Raw genomic sequence first — 24,345 nt, 5'->3', positions numbered from 1 at the left:
ATAATGTTCATGATAATACATGGCTCTCATTAACTGTATTTCTAAATGCTTATCTACCAAAGATAATTATAACTATAAAAAAAGAAATAAGTGTAAAGTACTATGCCAATTTAAATATGTTGAAGATATACAGAAGTATATATCTTCAGACAGTTAGAATTGGAAAATTTTAATTTCCAAGGGAAAACAAATTATTTTTACTGTAACTTTTATTGGAATAAGAATGTTTAAATATGTATTAAATTGCTAGATCTAACAAATGATTTAGTTTAAGAAATCAGAATCTTGCAAAAGAGTTTCTTAAGAAAAGAAAATAAAACATTATTAAAATGCTACCGTACTTACATTTTCCATAACTTTTATAAGGAGATCAGTGTAATTTTAGAGATTACATAACTATTCTGACTTTTCTTTCTTTTAAGAAGATAAAGTTAGTTGATTCATTCCTTCAGTAGGAAGTTTTATAGATAGCTAAAAATTCTTACATTATTATTGATATTCCTACATTCAAATTTCTAAGTGTCAGATAATTCCAGAAAATAAATATTACAAACTTTTTCCATTTGGGGGGATTTTTTTCTGTTTTATTCTGTTATGCCATTTTATTGAGTTATGGTTCAAAAAAGGATTAACCATCTCATGAGGAAGAAAAAATATTTTCAGAAGTTTTTCCAAGGGTGAGATAGTTATAAGAAATATTACTACTACTTATGAAGCCATGCTTACAATGGGTATGTTCCAAATACATTTGAACTCCTTGAATTATGGGAGTAGCCCAGCTTAGAATATTAGACAACTGATTTTGTAAATCTTGGAACATGTTTATTCTTCAGGAATATTGTTGCATATCACGTTCTCTCTAGGTTGACAAATACATGCATGCACATACACGCAGACACATACACACATACACACACACACACAACATTTAAAAAAGGACAATGTTGGGAGGAATTATCTCACATTTGTTTTATTAGTTGGTTAATTAATTAATTAATTAAAAATATTAATTACTCTCTACTACTTGTCAAGTACTAACCTATAAGATACAAAGGTGAAATGCAAGCACAAAATGTCTTGACCTTCATGGAGCTGCTAAACTAGTAACAGATTAATCAAATTATTACAAAAATAAATGCAAAAGTACAATATGCCCACAAATCTTCATATAGTCATTAAATATTATAGCCAAAATATAGACAACCAAAATGATTATTGATGGTGCAGTGGATAAATAAACTATAGAATAATATAAAGCAAAGAAAATTAAAAAGCTTATACCATCCTGCAGTAACATAGATGTCTGGGGAACAAAGGAAAACATAAAAGAGTATGTACTGAATTATTTCAGGTGAATAAGTATCAAAATATGCAAACTAAAATGTGCTACTAAAAGCTAAGACAAGCGTCATGTTTGGAGTTTAATGATTGAAAGGGGTTCAAAGGGTTTCCAAGGTATTCTCAGTATACTAATACTTGGCCTGGGAAGTGGTAAGAATTCATTGTGCCACACATTTATGTTTTGTGCACTTTTGTGACTTCATTATACTAGATACTTTTTTAAGATTCTACCAATTATGCCATATATTTTTACCATATATTAAGGGGTATGTCCTTGTCTAGGGAGTCTGAGAACAATATAGACTGAAGAAGTAATATTTTAACTGGGAGTTGATGAAGTTATTATTGTTAGGTGATATTTAAATGAGCTGTCCCATTATCTCACCTCCTATTACTCTGCCCTACCTGCTCTAGTGACACCTGTCCTCTTGCTGTTCTCTAATATGCCAGGCATGTTTGTGCCTCAGGGCTTGGCAACATCAGTTGTCTTCTGTGCCTGGGGTGCTCTTTACCCAGATACAGATATGCATAATTCCTTTATCCTTTTAACTCTAAAATATGTTTTCTGAAGGTATAACTTGACCACCCTACTTAGAATTGTAGATTATCCACACAATCCAATCACATCTCAGTCCTGTTCCCCTACTACTTCCCCGCAACAGTCACTAACATCTCCTACAATACCATGTGTTATATAATTATTTAATGGCTATCCATTTAATGCCCAATATTTATTGTCTAATGCCTGCATTAGGCTTGAGGCTCTATGAAAATATAATTTTTGTCTTCTTTGCTCATTGAGGTGTCATACTTGGCACATACTACATAGTGTATGTATATTATATGTGTGTGTGTATGTATCTATATCAATTAATTATTTCTATGTTCTCTTTTACCTAACTTTTCATGTATTCACTAATCAAAACTTCACAAGAGTCAAATAAGGTAGGCAATCCTACACATTAGAAAACTGAAGCACCGTGGTTAATGAACATGCTCAATGGCATAGACTTAATAATTGGCATAACCAGTACTGGAATGCGGTCATCTGGCTCCTGAGTGCAGGCAGTTTGGAAAAGAGGAAAAGATATACATATAAAATAAATATAGGTATATATATATATATATATAGGCATATATATAATAAATAAAGGTATGTGTATATAAAGATATATACGTATATATTACATAATATAATATAGGCCACACTTAGATGTTTATGGAATGAACCAGGATGGATTTTTGAATATGGGAGTGAAAAATAAAAAAGTCAGAGAAGACTATATACAATAAAGTATCATTTATAAAGAAAGACTCAAAAAAGGAACGCTGAACATTTTTTGGAGGGAAAGAAATTATTAGAATAAGTTGTGGGAATGGCAGAACAAAATTTAGGAGGCTCTCTGGAGGAAGGCATAGGGATTGATTAGGAAGAGGTTAAATAAAGAGAAAAACATATTGAAAATGTTCTAATTCCTAAGTTGGATGTTGGGTTCCCAGGTGTTCATCTTATTAAAATGTTTCAATATTTCACGTACATATGTCACATAATTTTTTATTTTTCAAATATTCTGTAATAAAAAGCAAAATATCTAAAAATAAATAAAATGCATGAAAGACAAATGACAAAACAATTAAAAGAAAGTCAAAAGATATTCTTTCAGTCTATAGTTTCAAAAAATTTTACACCCATTTCTGTGAATATATGTTTGTATTATAAAACTTTTATGAGTGATTAGGACTAGGATCTAAGTTTGGAGGAGCAAGAGGTGAAAAGGGTTTTTACTTTTTAGTCTTGGCAATCATCCCCTCCATTATCCACAATGTGGCAACATAAACTTTATTACATGTGGATTATATCCTCTCACTTTCATTCCTAAATTATCTTACTGGCCTTCCAAAGTAATCAAAATAAAATTAATTTTCATACTGTTACCAATACTTAGGGATCTATCTCTTCCCTTTTTCTTTGACTTTGTGTCTCACTCTCCCTCTAACCTACTTTGGCAAACATTTTTTGTAAGTTCTTCACACCATAAAGGCTTTACGTAAGCAGTATTTTCACTTAGAAAATGGTTCCCCTGAATTTCCTTTTCTCCTTTCTTTTAGAATCTTGTAAGTCAGACCTGGGTATAAGCATCACTTCCAAAGGTAGACTTTCTCCAGCACTTAATCTAAGTAGCCACCTGGCTAACTGACATCACCATATTTTTGCTCTCTGCCATTTTTCCCAATTTGATATTTTTGTTGGGTTGTTAGTTATTAATAATTTTTCTGTCTCCCAATACTAGAATAAATATTCCAGATCATAGGGGAAGTTATATGTCTTTTAATCATTTTATCCCCAGAGCTTAGAAGATTGCTGGCATTATACAGGAGGCACTCAGTATTTCTAAATTAAAGAGTATAATACATAGTGATAGTTATTTTAGAAGTTCTCCTATGTGAAAGATGCGTCCATACTCCCCAAATTTTGTCTTAATATCAGTGAATATTTTAGCATTTGCTTATGGGTGGCCATAATTAATGAGAAATATATTCATTAGTTTTATTTAAACAAACAATATAGATTAGGTATCTTATAACCTTATGGAGGATTGGATGGTCACAGTTAATCAGAATTAGTATTATATTAAGTATAAGAAAAAAATGTAAATTATTTTCAAAGAGTAGAATGGTGATATTACAAATTACAAGAGTGAGGGCAAAAATGTGGTACCACTTAAAGATACATATAATATTCTATAATAACAACAGTAATAAATGGTAGCAACCACCATTTATTGAGCACCTACAATTTATTCTAAGTGTTTTGTGTATATGAGTTTAATCTTCTTAGCAATTTAAGATGTCAGTATTTATTATCAGTATTTTACAGATGAAAAAACTGAGTGTCAATGAAATTAATAACTTTTTTCTGTGTCATAGCTGGTACATGGCAAAACCAGGATTCAAAACAATGTATACCCAACCACAGAGTTTATTATTATTTCATTGAGCTGCACTGCCTTAACTTGTAGTTTAGAAGTATTGCTAAACATTGCACAACTCTGTTGTAGTAAACGAGATTCCTAAATATTATTTTAATATTAATGATATATGTCAATAAAAGGATATATGCCAATAAAATTAAAGAATGTTGGCTGATGAGCTCAGTAATGTGAAAAGCATGCAGGAGCTAATCAGGCTGGATGATACAGAGAATCTCAGCAATATCAATTGAAAAGTTGTGGAAAAAGTTATTATAAAAAGCAGGAAAGAGAAAGGGATTATGAGTCTGATAATAAAGGCATTAATTATAAAAGGAGTTCATGCTAAAAGCATCACCCTCGTCTTCCCCCACTCTTATGTGAGAATTCAGATCTCTGATTGGCAAATTTAAAAGTGCTAAACTCAGAAATTTCCACCCATCTGAGTTGGGACAATTGTTCCTCTGATTTGCAACTTTACAACCTCAGTGTGGTATGTAAATAATACATGAAATTCAGATTACTAATAATTGTGCAATTATATTTAAGGTTCATGATTTGTGGTTGGCAAAATCATTTAAGATAGTCTGATATTTTTGACAGTAATATGTTAATTTTTAAAATTTTAATGGTAAATATTAGATTGATATTGAAAATTTGGTTTTATTTGTAAGATAAAAAACTTAATTGGTGAGGAAACTGTTTATGAAAACATGGTCATTCATTGATTTATAACAGTGCTTCAAGTGCTAGTTAAGTGTGTATGACTGTATAGTCTGACAGTTGATGTGTTTGAAACAATCAGATATGTTAAATTTATAAATGATATTTAAAGGGTATAAAAAATTAAATTTTCTAAGCATATAAATAAAATTATTTACAAAAATTTAATCTATTAAGCTTACAAACCAATTGAACATCCATCAAATAATAACTGAAGCAATAACTCTTATTTTATATAAAATAACCAAATTTATGAAACAATAATTAGATTTATAGGTTGAGCTAAAAGAATTAAGAAAAATTAATTCTTGATCTATAACTGTATTTATCAACTTAAACTTGAGTTTCCTCAAAAAAATTTAATTGGCAACACTGAAAACATGACTTTTTCTTCTACTGAATCATGCAATCTTAAAAGTACTAGGCTGCATGACTCACACCTAATAATCCCAGCACTTTGGGAGGCCAAGGCAGGCGGATCACTTGAGGCCAGGAGTTTGAGACCAGTCTGGCCAACATGATGAAACCCCACCTCTACAAAAAAACACAAAAATTATTGGGGTGTTGTGACATACGCCTCTGGTCTTCGCTACTCGGGACAATGGAGTCTGAGGTGGGAGGATTGCTTGAACCCAGGAGGCAGAGGTTTCAGTGATCTGAGATTGCACCACTGCACTCCAGCCTGGGCAACAGAGTGAGACTGTATCTTAAAAAACAAACAAACAAAAATACTAGTTTGCTATATTGAAATCAAATTCATTCATCACCTACACAATCCTATGTCTTTTACTTGACTGGCTCATTTTAGCATCCAGGAGTTGCTAAGATTTCTATGTAATAACCTTTGAGCTGAAACTGTGCCCTGGGAAAAATGGCACACAGTATACCTAAAAGCTCAAAACTTTTTGGGTAAGGTACTATGCTGCTATGTGTAGTGCTGGATGAATGGGAGTGGAGCTTAGACCAGCTATAGCAATAATACTGCTGTAGTATTCTTCACTGCCCTGATTTTTCTTCAACTTATCAGCATGAAATAACGTTGAGTCATAGTTATTTTCACTAAACATATCATATTAAATGTAAATTGCCTCAGTTTGTGACAGATAATTATTATACTAGTTAGAAAAATTATAAGAATTAGAGCCATGTCAAGATATCAAATTTCTATGTATATGAAATATTACTTTTTTTGAATTTCGGGTAAAATGGCAAATTTCTTTCTTACTGCATTTATTGAACTAAAAACAATCTGAAGTCACTAATTACTATGCAAACTTAGACCCTAAATTTCATTATGTTATTACAGTTTTGGTTTCTTCTCTGTCAGAATCATTCCCATGTGGGACACAGTGAAACAACAAAAACAAGTGATGTGTGAAACATAGAATAGAAATTAGCACCAATCATAAGGGAGAGTAACTGGTAACAGAAATATAGTTAAGAATTACTTCATTTCAGTGAACAACTATTGTTTACCTGTGAACCTGTGGAGTAGCGTCCAGGAGTTCGAGAACCAGATGTTTTCCCTGAACCAATGGAACTCTCTGTACTTTTGCCACTACAGCAATGTGTTCGTAGGCATTTCCCATACTCTTTTCGTACCTAGCCAATTAAATATTAACTTCTGTTAGCAAGTAATTCATTGCAGGTAGGAACAAAAGTAGAAAATGTGAGTTTTATTTTTAGATAACATAATTATTTCCTTGCCCTACAGATACAAGAAAGTCTGTCCAACATATATTTTACAATTAAAAAATTATATTCATACTGTCAAGCTTGAAATACTGCCCAACTGGAGCTTTTTAACACACACACACACACACACACACACACAGACACACACACACACATACCCTCTTCATCACATCATAGTGGTACTTTCTCTTAGTTCAAAGAACATACACTTAAGCCCATTCAAGATAACATTTTTAGCTTCATAAATTTGATATAAAGTAGCCTATTGGTGTTAAGGGCATTGTAGCTGTTGTTCTCTAGGTGGAACTCTAGTAAGGAAGTTAAAGAGAGGGGGATGGAGGAAGTAGGGTAAAAAGTGGGGGAGGGAGACAGAGAGAGAGAGAGATCAGAGAGAGAAAGCAGAGAGAGGATAAATGCAGAAAATATGAATACGTTGGGTGAATCATTTCTTCTAAATCTGTATTTCTCTGAAGTTTATTTCTTTTAAAAGAGATCAAATTTTCAACTAGAGAACAAAAATTCAAAAGATTTTAAATTCAGTCCTTCAGAATAGTTCTACTGAATAATCAGAGAAATATAATTACTTTTCTTTACAGCATTCTTGATTAAATACTTAATCCTGGTTGTAATATAAAATTACAGGGAAAAAGAAGACTTTAAGCTGATGTTTTTAAGCAGAGAATTATATCAACTTTTGGTAAAATTTTATCATGTTTAAAATTTTTATTTCTGTCTCTTTAGTTAAACAAGGCATATAAAAATAAACACAACTGCCTTAAATCACATCTCTACTATCAGTAACAACAAAAGGACACTTTATTATATTGATTAAATGTTCACAAATTTATATTATGAAACAGTACCATATATAAATTATTCTTAGGCCTTTACATATTTGATTTCACATTAGAGTTCATTATTTCCACAACTTATAATAATATAATATTCCAATAAGATTTTATTTAAATCAAAGTTATGAACATGTGCTTTAAAAAATAATGTTATTTAGAATCAAAAGCAAGAAAGATATGTAAATTATACATTAAATTTAGTATTCAAAATGGGAACATTTCATCTTATGGTAAAATTCATCCTGTCAAAGACACAGCAGAATCAAAGACGACAGAACAAATGCAGATTTCCTCAAGGAACTCACATTTATTGAGTGATTGTTATGTGATGAGAACAATGATGGAGATGGAGTCAGGTGACTCAAGTATAGAAGAGGAGGTAGGTGTGGGGGCCAAGAAAGGCTTCTTGGGGAAGAAGTCTTCCCAGATAGTCTTCAAAAGAGCCACCAGAATTAATCTACAGAGTGAAGTTGAAACAAAGGATAGGGAAGAAGAGGAGGAAAAGGCATTCTTGCCATAGAGAATAGAATGAGCAAAACAGGGTTATGATGTGCTGGCTTTTAGGGCCTTTTTCTGCTCAGACATGGCAAAATTACTTATTTTTCAATGTATTTAAAATGCTATTGATTTGTTTTGCAACCAGTCTTTTCTGTGCTACATTTATCAATAATTAGAAATAGAGATAATTATTTTTGTTCAGTGTTTACAAGTCAGTCCATATTTTGCTTATCTTAAAAAGAGGAATCAGTCTGTACCCAGTTATGTGTGTTTCTAAGATACATCTGTTGGGAGGGTGGGGAGAAGAACTTCTACTTTTTAATCATTGTATGTCAGGAACTGTGCTAGGTACCTCCCTTAAAATAACTCTGAAAAATAATTATTACCTTCATTTTATAGATAAGGACATTGAAATGGGTTAAGCAATAAGAGTAAACTATAAGACTGAAAAGGTTAAGCAATGTGCCTTAGGGTAAAAATCTAAATTTCATGGTTGCTCTATGATCAAAAAGCTCTAAGATGCCACATTTGGAACATGGATTTTTGACCAGCACAAGAACTGTATATTACTAATATTATTATTAAAGTAATCAATTAATTATCTCCTTCTTTGTATCTGGAAAGAATTAGGGCAAATGCCTTAATTATAACTTGAGAAGGCTTAAAATAATCTCTAACTAAAAGTAAGCAGTATCAATGATAGTTTAGTAATTTCTACTGATTTATGTAGCATCTCTAAGAACCTAAACTTTGATCATAACTCCCCACTCTGCAACATCCCATTCTGTTTTTCTTAAGGTACTCAGCAAAAGACATGTTTCTTTCTAGATGAGAAAGTGTATTTGAATGAAATGATGTAGATCTGAAGAAATATTTCAGTACAAAGAGAAATAAAGGCAAAGAAAAGAGAAAGAGAACCACCTTCCCTCCTGTTACAAAAGCAGCAATATTGTATAAGCCACAGTAATTCATCATGGACTATTTGAATTTTCCAACAAAGATTAAATGTTCTGAACTGATTATATGAACAACCAGAAAATCAAGATATTTGGTGATGCCAAGACTTGCATTAGCTATATTACTTACTGAATCATTATACTGACTTTATTTTGCTGTGATTTGATTTGAAATGTTAAACATATGTCTTAAAAAGAAGAAAAAAAAATAACATGGACCATGTCCAGGAAACATTTTTTAGATTACAATAAAACAGTTATTTGATTGTTCAATCCTTTGCATATTCAAATCCACTATTTCACATGGTACTGCATCTTAGTTATCCAAGTCAGATGATATCCTATTTTGGTGTCATGCTGTTCTAGAATATAGAAGACAGCAAAGAGAATATGCCTTACCAATGGAACATTTCTTCTATATTCTCATATCAGAAATCAAATGATCATGGAAACTCTGAGAGTATATAAAATATTTGAGTGTATGACAAAAATAAAAGTAACCACTTTAATGTGACCCGTGGAAATACTGTTTATACAATCTACACTCAGAAAATGACTGATGGCTCAAAAATTTTAATTTTATAAGTTGAATCAATTAACAAATGATTCAATAAGACAAAACTTTCAAATATGAAATATTTCATATTTCTCTTATCAACATATATAAACAACTATACCAGCAATGTCATATTAGTGAAATTTAATCAGATGGCTTAAAAGAAAAAAAAAAAAACAACCTCCCAACCATTTCTTCAATGTCAAAGAGAAGTACATTACATTTTTTTAAGATAAAATAAAAATGAAAAATAATCATGTATTTTCTCATACTGGGCTGTATTCTTGACACGGAATACAAATGCAACCAGTTTTAAAATTCAAAACACGGAATAGATGAAGGAGCAATATGCGTATGACTTGTTATTGTAAATCATGAAAGTAAGCTTCCAAAATCAGGGCCTGGGAAGATTTTCTGTAAAGTCCAGACAGTTAACATTTTAATTTTTTTGAGTCAGGAGTCAAAACCAAGGATATAGTATATATACTTATTTTAAACTTTAAGTATTTGAAAACGTAGTAACCATTCCTGGCTTCCTGGCTGTAAAAATAAAAGGCAGCTGGATGAATTTGTCTCACAAGCCAGTTTCTGGAACTCTGTTTTAATGAGTCATGAAACTGAACTTGATGACATATAGATTTCAAAATTTAACTTACGTTAAATATACTAAAAAATCTAAAGTTGTTTTGGGGTCTTGAAATGTAAAATCTCTACCTGAATATCAATGCAATTCTTACTTATTCTAGTAATATGTTTATGTTAAAGCAAGAAAAATAAAAATAATATTTTAATTAACATTGGGAAAACTGAAAGAGGTGTTGGCTAGTAAAAATACTCAAAACCAAAATGATTTGTGTATAAAGTACAAACATTTCTTTTCTGCTTTGTAGAAAATTTCCAAATTAACTTTAAAATTTAACAATTACTTCTTAAGGAGTTAGTAAACAAATTAAAATCAAATTTAAAAACCACGTTGGTCCAAATTTCAAGCTAATGTACAGAATACAGATGACAGGTGAATAAATCTGTTATACTTCAATATGATACGCTGATTATAATGACCTAACATATTCCTTTTTTTTTTTTTCATGGGCAAATGCTACCTTTTCCTTTAATCTCCTGATTTTGCTCACTTTTTTTTTTTTTTTTGGTATATATTTCTCCTGAGCATCAGTTATGGCTTTCTTCTATCCAAATCTAGACATTTTTTCAAGTTTTAGTCTCTCTCACTTCTCTGAAGTCTTTTAGAATGTCAACCACTGTCTTTTTCTTGACGTTTTCTCCTATCTTTAATTCAGTGTATCATCTCGATTCTCATTCTTCCTTCCAACTCTATTCTCACTTACCATTTACATGTCTCCTATTCTTTAAATACATTATGAGTGGCGGTCTGCCATCTAGTCACCATATGCAATGTCTTGTCTTTCTGAGTATAAAGCTATACTATGTTTTTCTGTCTCCCTTGCAGTTTAGGTGGTACCAATGATAGAGTCCTATCTGATAAAAAAAAAATGAGCAGATGCCGTGTGAGCCACTTTCAAATCTTTAACACAAAATCCTCTTTCTCTTTCCCAGACTTGCTGTTGGATGTCAAAACCCAAGAGGACTATAAAATCATAGACTGAGGTTGTTTGAATCTTTATCAGCCTATAACCCTTCATGGGGCAACCCCATTCATCGGGCAATGAGTAAAACGTAAACATATGCTCAGTTAGGCTTCTGTAATTTGCGGGTTGTACACATTAATTATTGGGAGGGTTCATCTATTTTAAAACAACCTCTTTTTAAGGGAAATTCTAATCAATTAGATTAGAATCCATCCATTCTAATGTAAGCTCTTTTCTTTTCTGTAACCTACATTTAGAAGCCTGACTCATCATTACTATTCTATTCTGTATTTGTGATCATGTCAACATATTTTACGTATCTATCGCCATGTGAAACTGAAACAGAGAAGTGTTTTGTTTTATGTTTGTCCATCTTGACAAGAGAACACTCTTTTCAACTTCTTATTTTGGTCCCACCAGTCTCTAAAACTAAAAATCCTAGAAAGAGATGTCTTTACTTTCTATTTCCTTTGTTTTCCAAAGAAACATTATAAATCTTATTGTTTCTTTCTCATAAATTAAAAAAATAATTTTCTACCTCACTTTCAGAGCTATCTTTTTGAATATTTTATAATTATTTTTATCTCCTCCATGTCACACATGAGTAAACTGAGACATAGGGAAGTTAATTGACTTGCCAAAAAGTCACACAAGTTTTTCAATGGAAGAACAGAGAGATTCAAACTTAGGCAATCTGGTTTGGGGTTTTTGTGACTGGACCAATCAAGACCACATTTTAAATAAAGTTAAAGTGCCTAAGGCTGGAAAATGAATCTTGGGATTTAAAAAAATGTAATAAAAATATTTGGTATTTAAAATTAACTTTGAAATGTATATATTTTATGTCCTTGCAAATGTAAACATTTGCAAAAATAGATAAGCGTAAAAAACTGTATTCTAATCATTCAACTCTTAGATTTCATAATAAATGCTCTTAAAAGAACGAAATATAGAGACCATTATTAAGTATTCCATTATTCATTCAAAAAATATAAATGTATATTATTTTACCATAAGCTGTGTAGATATTTATATTTTCAAATGTAAACTAGTATTTGAAGAAACAGAAATATATACACATATACCTCCATGATACATATCCATGATACATGTGTGTGTATGTGCGTGTGTGTGTGTGTGTGTGTGTGTGTGTGTGTGTGTGTGTGTATCTCATGGCTCCACAATATTTTTAGAAAATAGTTACTTCCTAATACACAAATTCCATTTGTCCACCAATGGGAATATTAAAGACTTTAAAGTCAAATCTAGAAGACGATAATTTTTGTTCATTGTTCAAATCAGAAACTGTTTTAATTGTTTCTACTGTTGGACACTCTCACCAACTATTATGCTTGTATTTTGTGCTTGTTTTGCTTTACTATTATAAAAGATGAGTATCTTTACTTCTTGTAGACAAACATATCAAGAATAATATATTAGAATATGTTATGAGTACTTTGCTATCATGAGATGTATACCATTTATATTTAAAAAAAAATTCTAGCTTACCTTCTTCTGTAGGACACAATGGAAAATAAATATAAACATTCCCTGTAGAGAATTGAAAATGGTGAAGAGATACGCCATGATGACTGTGCTTTCATTAATATACATGAGTCCAAAGGCCCAGGTCAATCCTAATAGGCAGAGAAGAGCTATTGCACCTATAACCCATGACCTGTAGAGAGAAGAAAAAAATTAATGGTTATCAAACAATTGGTCTTTAATTAACAACCATATCAAATCAACAATACAACACTGAAAAGAATGTTACAGTAACTTTTATTGACAGAAAATGTAAGACAGGTGGTGTAAGTACTTTAAGATTTTAATGAGACTACAAGTTTTCAAGCTTGAGGAGATATACATGAATGAAAATGTTACGAACACAGAAATTAATTTAAGCAAAAGCAGATTTATACCATAAATTATTCATGTATTTGCAGCGCATATGCAAATGGCATGAGGTGTAATTATGGTGAATGGCAAGAGGAAAGCAGGCTATAAAGCTACGTTTGTCTTCACTGGTCTCACAGTGGCAACATTTGTTTGATTTCCCTCTATTAGTGCTGCTTCTGATACATTTTTATCTCATTTTTAAAAATTTCCTCTTTTTCCACAAAAATTTTAGTGTTTATTGTCAAAAATATCAGTCATATTAGGAGGAAATACATGCATTTGAAGTACACATATGAATTTAATAAGCCCTATTTGTCTAATTCTATAGTTACAGAGAGTAAGCATCAGGGATAGTAGATGGAAAAACGTAGCTCCACTCTAGTGGAAGCACTGTTTTTACTCTTCTTCAGTTTTTGGATAACTCTCTTCTATGCTATGTTGCAGTAGATTTTAGAAATCAGTCATATGGCATCTTTGCTGAAAAATGTTTTGAAGGCTAAGGGAAGCTTCACTTCTTTGAAGTGTCTGGAAACTCAAGGGAGAAGATGAAGCTGAGAATGAAGATGGAGCGGTATGAACGGAGTAGTATAGAATGAAAGACAAGTTCGCATTCCCACTCCATTCTCTTAGTTTCCTCCAAGCTGTCATTTGCAAAAGTATAAGCAGGTATCAAAATTCATGTATTTGTGGTTAAGTTATGTATTGAATAACAAGAGAAAACGAATTCTTGCAACCACTGGGACTCATAATTGAAATGAAATCCTTCTCAACTCCTAAGTATATGGGAGAACAGGACCAAATCAGTAGAGATCTCTATACACTAATAAACCCAACCTCTTTATTCCCAGCACATCTTCCTTGAATAGGGTATATTCATATTTCTTTTCAGCAGATTATTATCCTACACTTATATTGTCTCAGAAAGATATATTTACAGAGATTGAAGCTTTGTGAAATGAAGGGGAAAACCATATATGTTTATCATAATCTGAAGCTGAGTTCAATTTGTTATTTAGAGAGAATTGAATCTTAAGAAAGATATGGTCCCAAAGTAGTTAATTATTAAAGTCTTACTAAAATTAATTATATTTACTATTTTTCTCCCATAACAATCAGCCACTATATTTCATGTTTAAATGCCCACTAAATTTAACATGTTTAATTGAAAACATCAACATTCTTGAATAAAGAATCTCTAAAGAACTTCTGCTATTACATGTTACACATTTGCTTATATGAATTAGAAAACATTTTAGGTGTGAATATTTTTTTCTACAATTGGATTTAGAAGTACACTAACTTTTAAGGAAAAGCTCTCAGCTTCTTACAGACCAAGTTGGAAAAAGAAAAAATAAGAATTGCCATTAAATCAAGGCAATATTGCTATTTCGATTTATAAACAAAATAATAGGATCAAATACTGAAGTCAGGTATTATCCACTGGAAAACACATGATGGGCCCAAGAGCTGAATGGCAGAAAACTGCAATGAGCCTCGATTTCTTAAAAATAAAAAAAATTTAAAAATTAAAAAGCAAAAGCATGAAGAAGTGAAATGGCACTGGAGAAAAATGAAAACAAAGGACTCTTCACCAGAAGAACAAACTGAAAGTCTCAGCAAGGTTGCCCATCGGTTGCCAATCTTAGTTTATTCTTGCAGGACTTGTAATTTTAAAATACGCATGGGGAAAGTGTCCAAATGTTAACATTTATGTTTATAATTATTAGATTAGTACAGACTTGTAGCTTTATTTCAGAAACTGAAATATATTCTTACCGATTAGATCATTAATCTAGTGACCGGTGTCAAATTTGAAATTTTGCATATGTAAAAATTAATTTTGAAGGAATTTTTAAATTTTTATATTTAGTATAGCAATTAATTAATATCAATTGCAATTGGGTAGTTTTATACCCGTAAGATCATTTTGAAGATATACCAGCAAATGAGAAAATAATTTTAGATGAATGATGCCCAAACAAACAACAGAAAAGTGGACATATGTGGCACAGAGGAAGACATCACAATGAAAGAGGGAAGCTATTAAAAGCGAAACAAGTCTGTACCACAGAAAATTGCTATTGCTGTGGCACTGAATTCAGGTGATATCCAATTAACAGAGGTGAAGCAGAAACTTTTTTTGGCAATACACCTGCAGCATATTTATTCTGCATGTAAGTTATATGCCAGATTATTTTCCTGCACAGTTTGCTCTTCTGCCTCAATGTGAATGACAGAAGCTCTAATGATTTTTCAGTACTGATCTGACAGCTGGTTCATGGGACCACACTGATAAATGGAATTTATCAGCCATTCAGGTCATTCTTACTTGATGAAGGGTCTGTTATCCTCATAGCTAAAGAATGCATAGACATAAAGACAAGAACACCAACATTAGCATTTTATGACAAAGAATTTCATATGAAAAATATTCTCCTGGTCCCCAAAGGCCTCTGACCCCCACCTCCCTGAAAGAAATCATAATCTTTTATATCCAGAAGGTAAATCCTAAAATGACCATGAGAACTTAAATAACAAGAAATAAAAGCAATTTTATAATACTGCAATATCCCTTATAAGACTCAAAATTCCATTTTTTTATCATGTGCTCATATTACTTGTGACTTGACAGAGACATTTATTTCTTAGAGATCACATTTCTCTAGAGAATGAGAAATTTTATGAGCAATCTTGAAAAGGCTTGGGGGTATGCTTAAAATGACAGATTTCATGTCACCGAAAGGTATTCTTATTCTGTAATATTAGTAGGTAAGATTACTTAATTATGGACAGTATGCTTCTAAGTAATTTTAACTTGGAGATGATTGACCTGAGTTAAATCTTAACATTACAACCCTTTGAAAATAATCTATCTTGAGTACTTTAAAACTCTTTCTGTTTGTGTTCTGAGATAGAAAAACCTGAATTATCTTTTGTAGCCATAGGAACAAACATACAGCACCTGCTTATTGTCACTTATGTTTACTAATTTATTTAATATCATTTGGATAAAATGAGGTCCTAATACTCAATTAGTAAAGATAAGGAATGTTTTGGATCAATTTTTAAAAACATAGTTTCCGCTTAGACAATTGTGATAAGAAAAAGAAAGAAGAGAAACTCTTCCTTTCTCTTCTCTCTTGCCAGAGGCAAGATAGTTTCCTATATTATGTATACACAAATAAAGCTCCTAGAAAGGCCCCAACTGTGTTGTATTTTGAATAAAAGAGAACCACTGATGAAAACTCACTCTCCAGAATGATGAGATAATACGGAATGGTATTTGAAGCCAGTTTGCCTGAGGTTTACATCCTAGCTCAACCACTTACTAGCTACCTATTTGATCTTGGGCGAAAATTAATTAACCTATGGTGTGTCCATTTATACATATATAAGATGGTGATAATTATAATGCAAGTTTCTTGTGATGATGAAACAATTTATTGTGAATAAAATGCTCAGAACCGTGTCTAACACAAAATGTCTTCAATAAATATTATATACGGTTATTATTATTAGGCTATTTAAAGTTAGGATAAAACCACACCGAAAATACAAAATTTCTTACCCAGAGAATAAAACCCCAAATACATAAATGTTGAGTAAGTAAATATTTAAGAATATTTCAGGGGCAGTATGATGCAGTAAAATAGATGTGGCTGAAATAAGTTGGTAAACAAAGCACAGAGTGACTACAACTACACGTCCATTGGGGAGATTACTAGTTATGTGTGGCTATTTACATTTAAATTCATTAAATAAAATTAAGTTTAAAATTCACTTCCTCAGTTACACCAGTCACATCACAATTACTCAAAAGCTTCATATAGTTAGTAGCTGCCATAATGGACATGTCCATCATCACAGAAAGTTCTATTGGACAGTACTGGACTTAATTATGGACATTCAAAGACAGTTTTAAGGCAAGAAGCGGAAATCCAAGAGATAGTTACATAATTCCATGGATGTGTGAAAGATATAGAGAGAAGAATTTGTAAGAATTGATGGTATTTATCACTTGTAAAACAGGCCTAGAAAGAAAAATCCTGTACTTATATTACTATCAAAAAGTTATAAAACATAATGTGATATTTATTAAATTATATGCATTCCCATTGCAACAGTATACTCCATCTGTGATGTCCACTTAATGATTTGAATAATTCTACCTTAATTTGTATAGTACAATGTCAAGCAAAGAAAGTTATAGAGGCTGACACATAGGCATACATGCAAAAATGCTCTACAAAATGGATTAAGCTTTGTATATATTTTAAATAAATTTCATGATGTATATTTTGGTTATAAAACATGTTGCTGTGGGATACACATAGATAGTAAAATGGTTACTATATTGAAGCAAATAAACGTATCCATCATCTCACATAGGTACCAGTTTTTATTTTTGCAGCAGGGCAACTAAAATCTACTCATTTAGCATGAATCCCATACACAATACAATTTTATTACCTATAGTCCTCATACACATTACGTCTCTAGACTTGTTCATCCTACATATCTACTCCTTTGTATCATACATCTTCCCATTTCTTCCCCTGCCTGTGTTTCATTCTCTATTTCTGTACTATACAAATGTTTTAAAAAATTAAAATACAAAGTTTGCAATATAACTGGTGGGGTGACATATGTTTTGCTTTTAATAAGAAATATCAAAAAATAGAGATATCAGGTTGTAATTCAGCAGTTTTTATCAAGTGGTGGGGACCAGCTAGTTGCTCTATCCAATAACAAAGACAACAGCAACTCCAGCTTCACTTAGAGTTTACCATAGTCATATGTAGAAGTCGTGTCCACTGGCATGTGGCCAGAGTGAACTGTGACATTTCTGGGTCTTGCCAATTAAAGGATTGGAATTGGTCTCCTCTTTACCATATGCTGCTGTCCTTTGACTAGAAGAAAGTGATTCAGAGCCTTAGGCACCATAATGGAAGCTGTTATTTATGTGGAGCTGAAAGATTAGATTTAGACTACCTACTTCTAGGCTCTCATAAAATAGGGTATAAGGCATAATGTTTTAGAGTTTTTTTGTTTTGTTTTGTTTTGTTTTTTACAGTGGCTTGATTTGTGCAATAATTAATCAAGCATTTATTTTATCCCAATAATGAGATAAGTAATACACAATGACTGAAAATCTAAAGATCACTGAAGATTACCTACAATATGTGAGTACCTTCCATCATTTTTTGTCAAATATTCTACTGGCCTAGATTGCCTAGTTTTATAGTTTCTCTCTACCAAATCCAAATTAAATTGGTGGTAGTGTTGCCACGTTGTTGATTCTTTTTTTTTTTTTTTTAAATTCGAAATGCAAATCCACAGAGTTTTGACAAGAGAATAATTTTTATTCTGATTTATCAGTGATAGTCTATTCAAATAAAATACGATTACACGTTGTATGGCTAAAACAATTTTACTGGAGTATATTTATGAATTTGATAAAAATGTGGATGCAAAGACCTAATATGCTCTTAGCAAACGTTAAGAGGAACTTAATAGGTTACCTTATCATTTATAAGTGGTGACTTATGGATTTCTCAAGATAAAACTATTCCTCATAGAAGAAAAACAGGTAATAAATACTAAGGCAGCTGTATGTTGGGTGGGCTTTTCCTCAATCAACAACAAGGCTTCCAAGTTGAGGACTAAGAAGATTCAGTTACCCTTATTCTAAAAGAAGCCAGCAGTAACCTGAGATAAAGGACTTTTGAAAGCTTTACTTAGAAGTGATCTAAGAGACACTGCTTTGCCATACTACCAGCCCACTTGTTCTAAGTCCTTAAAAATTCAAGGGTGAAATCAAGGCCATTTTAGGATTGCAGTATTCACAGAATATATTAAATAGTAGAAAGAAGACACAACTTTTCTTATACTAATTCCCTAGCCACAAATCTTAGCAGGTAGTAGAGGAAGTATGTTTTACATGGGATATGTTATTAAAGTTTTAAGTTGGTCAGACGTATATTACATGAATAGATTGGCAACACTACAATATAGATCTAAGATCACAGTGAGTGATTTGCTACCCAGTGGTTTAAGGATATTTAAGATAGCATGGCTAGATTAGTGATCAGAAAAAAAGTCTAAACATTTCATCTTTTATCCTGATCAGAAAAAAAAGTCTAAACATTTCATCTTTTATCCTATTGCGTTAAAAAGGCTCAATCGAATGGTTATACTTATGACAGAAATCTTGACAGCTTAATATTTGTTCCAGATGTACCTTATGTTGTTGATGGGACTATACCATCCTGAAATTATATTATTATATTTTTCTTTGTTCACCACTATAGGAAGATTAAAAGGAAAAATAATTTCAATTTTTTTTTTTTTTTTAGACGGAGTCTTGCACTATCACCTGGGCTAAAGCGCAATGGTGCCATCTTGGGTCACTACAATCTTTGTCTCCTAGGTTCACGTGTTTCTCCTGCCTCAACCTCCCAAGTAGCTGGGATTACAGATGCACACCACCACACCCAGCTTTTTGTATTTTTAGTAGAGACAGAGTTCACTGTGTTGGCCAGAATGGTCTAGAACTCTTGACCTCATGACCTGCCCGCCTTGGCCTCCCAAAATGCTGGGATTACAGGCATGAGCCACTGCACCTGGCCTGGCATTTAAAATTCAATTCAATGGTTCTGAGTAAAATATAAACAATTTTTTTCTCTATGATCATATAAATCAATAAGGATTAAAAATACTAAAAATTCTTCAAAAAACATGAAACATAACATACATATAAAATTATAAACAACAGAGAACATCATTATATTTCAACTATTAATTTTATTGCTATTTAAATATTACTACCAAAAGCTATATTCCTGTGTTTTGTTCATAGGAAATGTATTAAAAGGAGAATGAAATGAACCAAATAAATAAAATAAATGGTTTAGAATACACCACAAACATTTTAGAATATTTCATAAACATTTTATTCCTATGACTCAATAATCCCATTATAATACTGCAAATTTGAAAGCAAGACAGCAATATTAAATTTTAAATAATATATTGTGTGCTGCTTATGAATAAGGTAAGTCTGAAATTAGGAAAAGCTGAGTATAATAAATTAAGCTCAATAAATATCAAATCAATGACAGCCAAAATTTTAATTTCTCTGCAATTCAATGTTATATAGGTTATGCTTCCTCTACAACTCAGTTATATGAATTTCTTTAACTCGATATATTATCATCAAAGAATTAATTTACATGCGAGAGAAGTTAAGGGTATCAATAAGGAGAATGAATAATGAAGTATTAAATTGTACTCAATTTATACAATTACATACTTATTACAATTTAGTATCCCTCTCTATCAGATTTACAAAAACTAATTGGTAGATTGCATACAAATAAGATACAGGCATATCTCAGAGATACTGTAGGCTCAGTTCCAGACCATCACAATAAAGTGAGTCACAAATTTTGGGGTTGTCCAGTGCATATAAAAGTTATGTTTATATTATACTATAGTCTATTAAGTATGCAATAGAGTAAAACACTGTACATATCTTAATTTAAAAATATTGTTTAAAAAATGTTACCAATTATCTGAGGTTTCAGCAAGTTCTAATACTTTTACTGATGGAGAGTCTTGGCTGGATGTTAAAAGCTGCTGACTGATTAGGGTGATGAGTTTCTAAGGGTTAGGGGAGCTATGGAAATTTCTTAAAATAAGATCACGGTGAAGTTTACCACATTGATTGACTCTTCCTTTCATGAAATATTTCTCTGTAGTATGTCATGATGTATGATAGCATTTTTCTCACAGTAGAACTTCTTTCAAAATTGGAGTCAATCCTCTCAAACGTTGTTGCTGCTTTATCAACTAAATATGTAATATTCTAAATCCGTTGTCATTTCAACAATGTTCACAGCATCCTTACCAGGAGTAGATACTGTCTCAAGAAACCACTTTCTTTGCTGAACCATAAGAAGCAACTCTTCAAATGTTCAAATTCGATGATGAAATTGCAGAAATTTAGTGACATTTTCTGGATCCACTTCAAATTCTACTTATCTTGCTATTTTCACCACATCTGTAGTTATTTCCTCCTCTGAAGTCTTGAACTCCTCATTCATCCATAAGCGTTGGACTTAAATTCTTCCAAAATCCTATTAATGTAAACATTTTGCCTCCTCCCATGAATCACAAATGTTCTTAATGGCATCTACAATAGTTAATACTTTCCAGAAGGTTTTCAATTTTGTTTCTCCAGATCCATCAAAGGAATCACTATGTCAACTCTAGCCTTAAAAAATTTATTTCTTAAGTAGAAACCCTTTTAAAGTAGAAATTACTTATTGATCCATGGGCTGCATAATGGATGCTGTGTTAGCAGGTATAAAAACATTAATCTCCTTGTATATATCTATCAGAGTTCTTGTGTGAAAGGTGCCTTGTCAGGGAGCAGTAATATTTTGAAGGGATTTTTTTTTTTTTCTGAGCAGTAGGTCTCAATGGTGGGCTTAAAGTATTCAATGAACCATGTGTAAATAGGTCTGCTGTCATCCAGGCTTTGTTGTTCCATTTATAGAACACAGATAGAGTATATTTAACATAATTCTAAAAATTTTCAGAATGATAAGTAAGCACTGGCTTCAACTTACATTCACCAGCTGCATTAGCTCCTAACAAGATATTCAGTCTATTATTTGAAGATTGGAAGCCTTGAAGCCAGACAATGACCTCTTCTCTCCAGCTAATAAAATTCCAGATGGCATCTTCTTCCAATAGAAGGCTGTTTTATCTACATGGAAAATCTGTTGTTTAGTGTTGCCACTTTCATCAATGATGTTAACTATATCTTCTGGATAATTTGCCGCAGCTTCTAAATCAGCACTTGCTGCTTCACCTTGCACTTCCATGTTATGGAGATGGCTTTCCTTAAATCTTATGAACCAACCTCTGCCAGCTTCAAACAAACTTTTCTTCTACAGCTTTCTCACCCCTCTCAGCCTTCATAGAACTGAAGAGAGTTAGGGCCTTGCTCTGGATTAGGCTTTGACTTTAGAGATTGTTGACACTGGTTTGATCTTTTAAAAAGACCACTAAAACTTTCTCTATATCAGTAATAAGGCTGTTAGGCTTTTTTATCATTCATGTGTTCACTGGATGAGCACTTTTAATTTCCTTCAAGAATCTTCCTTTGCATTCACAACTTGGCTAACTGGTATGAGGATTAGCTTTCAGCCTATCTCAGCTTTCAACATGGTTTCCTCCCTAATCTTAATGGTTTCTGGCTTTTGATTTAAAGTGAGAAACACTTCCTTTCACTTGAACACTTATAAGCCATTGTAGGGTTATTAATCAGCCTAATTTCCATATTGTTGTGTCTCAGGGAATAGGGGAACCAAAGCAGAGCGAGAGGGAGAGACGGAAGAATGGCTAGTCGATGGAACAGTCAGAACACACACATTTATTGACTAAGTTTGCTGTCTTATATGGGTGTGGTTCACGGTGCCCTAAAACAATTACAATAGTAACATCAAGATCAGTAATCACAGATAACCCTAACAGATATAATAAAAATGAAAAAGTTTGACATATTGTGAGAATTACCAAAACGTGACATAGATACATGAAGTAAGCACATGCTGTTGGGAAAATGGCACTGACAGACTTGCTTGAGACAGAGTTGTTACAAACTTACCATTTGTAAAAAATGCAATATCTGGGAAGTATTAATACAAATAAAGAGAAGCACAATAAAATGAGGTATGCCTGCATGCAGTATTTGAGTCTTATGTTTGAATAAGATAATAATATTATTGCATTATTATGTATTAACATTAATGCATAAAAGGCTATGTGTCAGTGCTAAAAACACGGACTTGCAAACCAGCCTGTCTGAATTTGAACGACTGTTGAGCATTTTAATAACTCTGCAATGCTGCGCAAATTGCACCTTATAGCCCATTTCTGTGAAATGGGAATACATACATATTTCTGTGAAATTTCTGTGAAATACATCTTCATGGGACCATTGTGTGTATCAAGTAAAAGGTCTTGGTACTTTTATTTGCTACAAAAAACTATGCAAATATACAAAATTTTAATGTGCAAAAATACGATATAAATATTTGCTATTATAACTACTATTGTATATTGACCTTCTGATCTCAAAAAAGGGTTGTAGGAAAAAATACATACACAATTTTATATTAGTTTTTTTAAAAGTATTTTGGAAATTATATATTAAGTTGAAATACAAAGAAGATGAGGGAGTCACTGCCTCTTTCTGAGTTGATTTTTAGTACATACATTTAAAGGGAATCAGTTAATATAAAGTAGTGTTTTCTTTTAGATTATTAGTTTGTTTAGTAAATGCTGACTTTTCATATTCTGAATTGAAATGGAAGTATTTCCAAAATTCCTAATAATATTAAAAGAAATAACCAAAGTTCTTTGGTTTACCTGAGAAATCTAAGTTTGATTCATGAATATATTATATCCTTAGTGTTGAAAAGTCCACTATATAACTGCAATGTTCTGCTAAGTGTAATCATTTGACTATAAAGAATAAAAGGCATACATCAGATGTAAAATGTTCCTGAAGAGTCAATTAGAAATGTAAGTTCTAGAAATGGATTCCTTAATGTTATTTTCTTATGACTTTTCAAAACTTTGAAAATTGAATATGAAAAATGAAATAAATGAGAAGATACCTGTATATGCACATTTATATTTATTTCCAGCAGTTTTTATTTTATAATCAGTGAAAACTCACATTAGTCAGTAACATTTCAAGATCTATAAAATATTTTTAGCAAGTGGCCATATTTATTGATATTTATAATTAAAATTTACAATGTTTCCTGGTTCACTTTTGGAGGTCCAATGTTTTCTACACTTATATTGAGCCCTAGAATTATTGAATTCCTTAGAACCTGTAACTGTGGGGCTGATAAAATATGGTCATTGGAATGCAAATATATTACCTATTCTCAGGATTTCTTTTTTCAACTTAGAGATTATACAAACTTTTAATTTAAGTAAAACAAGTCTAGAAATTAATAACTTTTTAATCCTTGCCAAACATGCTCTGACTGGTTGAAATTGTTATATTCTTTCTCAACATCTTACAACAGAAACACTCATTGAATAAACAACTGATTATAAACTGCTTGGGAGAATAACTAAAACACAAGAAAAGCACAACTGAGTATTTAAAATACATCTGTACTTATTAAAGATTCCAACAAATGGAATCATCGAAGGCACTGC

The 24,345-nt window shown here is 31.8% G+C and overlaps 1 protein-coding gene and 1 long non-coding RNA gene across 6 annotated transcripts in view; both read right to left on the bottom strand.

Annotated features, from left to right (window-relative positions):
* Positions 1 to 24,345, bottom strand: part of ADGRL3 (adhesion G protein-coupled receptor L3) — an 844,276-nt gene that overhangs the window by 27,751 nt on the left and 792,180 nt on the right. For all 5 annotated transcript variants that reach the window (XM_032272132.1, XM_032272140.1, XM_032272143.1 and 2 more), the window contains 3 exons: positions 15,425 to 15,451; positions 12,706 to 12,874; positions 6,510 to 6,635 (listed from right to left, as the gene is read on the bottom strand). In XM_032272132.1, the coding sequence (XP_032128023.1) occupies positions 6,510 to 6,635; positions 12,706 to 12,874; positions 15,425 to 15,451 (322 nt within the window). The remainder of the gene's footprint in view (positions 1 to 6,509; positions 6,636 to 12,705; positions 12,875 to 15,424; positions 15,452 to 24,345) is intronic.
* LOC116545634 lies at positions 10,723 to 11,991 on the bottom strand. Its single transcript, XR_004266385.1, has 2 exons — positions 11,034 to 11,991; positions 10,723 to 10,876 (listed from the first exon to the last, which is right to left on the bottom strand). It is a non-coding gene; the product is annotated as an uncharacterized LOC116545634 (long non-coding RNA).

Source organism: Sapajus apella, unplaced genomic scaffold (genome assembly GCF_009761245.1).
Source record: "Sapajus apella isolate SASKATOON/1434 unplaced genomic scaffold, GSC_monkey_1.0 scaffold5, whole genome shotgun sequence".
In the NCBI taxonomy this organism is placed as follows: Eukaryota; Metazoa; Chordata; class Mammalia; order Primates; family Cebidae; genus Sapajus; species Sapajus apella.
The sequence above is the reverse complement of the archived record's forward strand: the minus strand, read 5'-3'. Positions and strand labels throughout refer to the sequence as shown.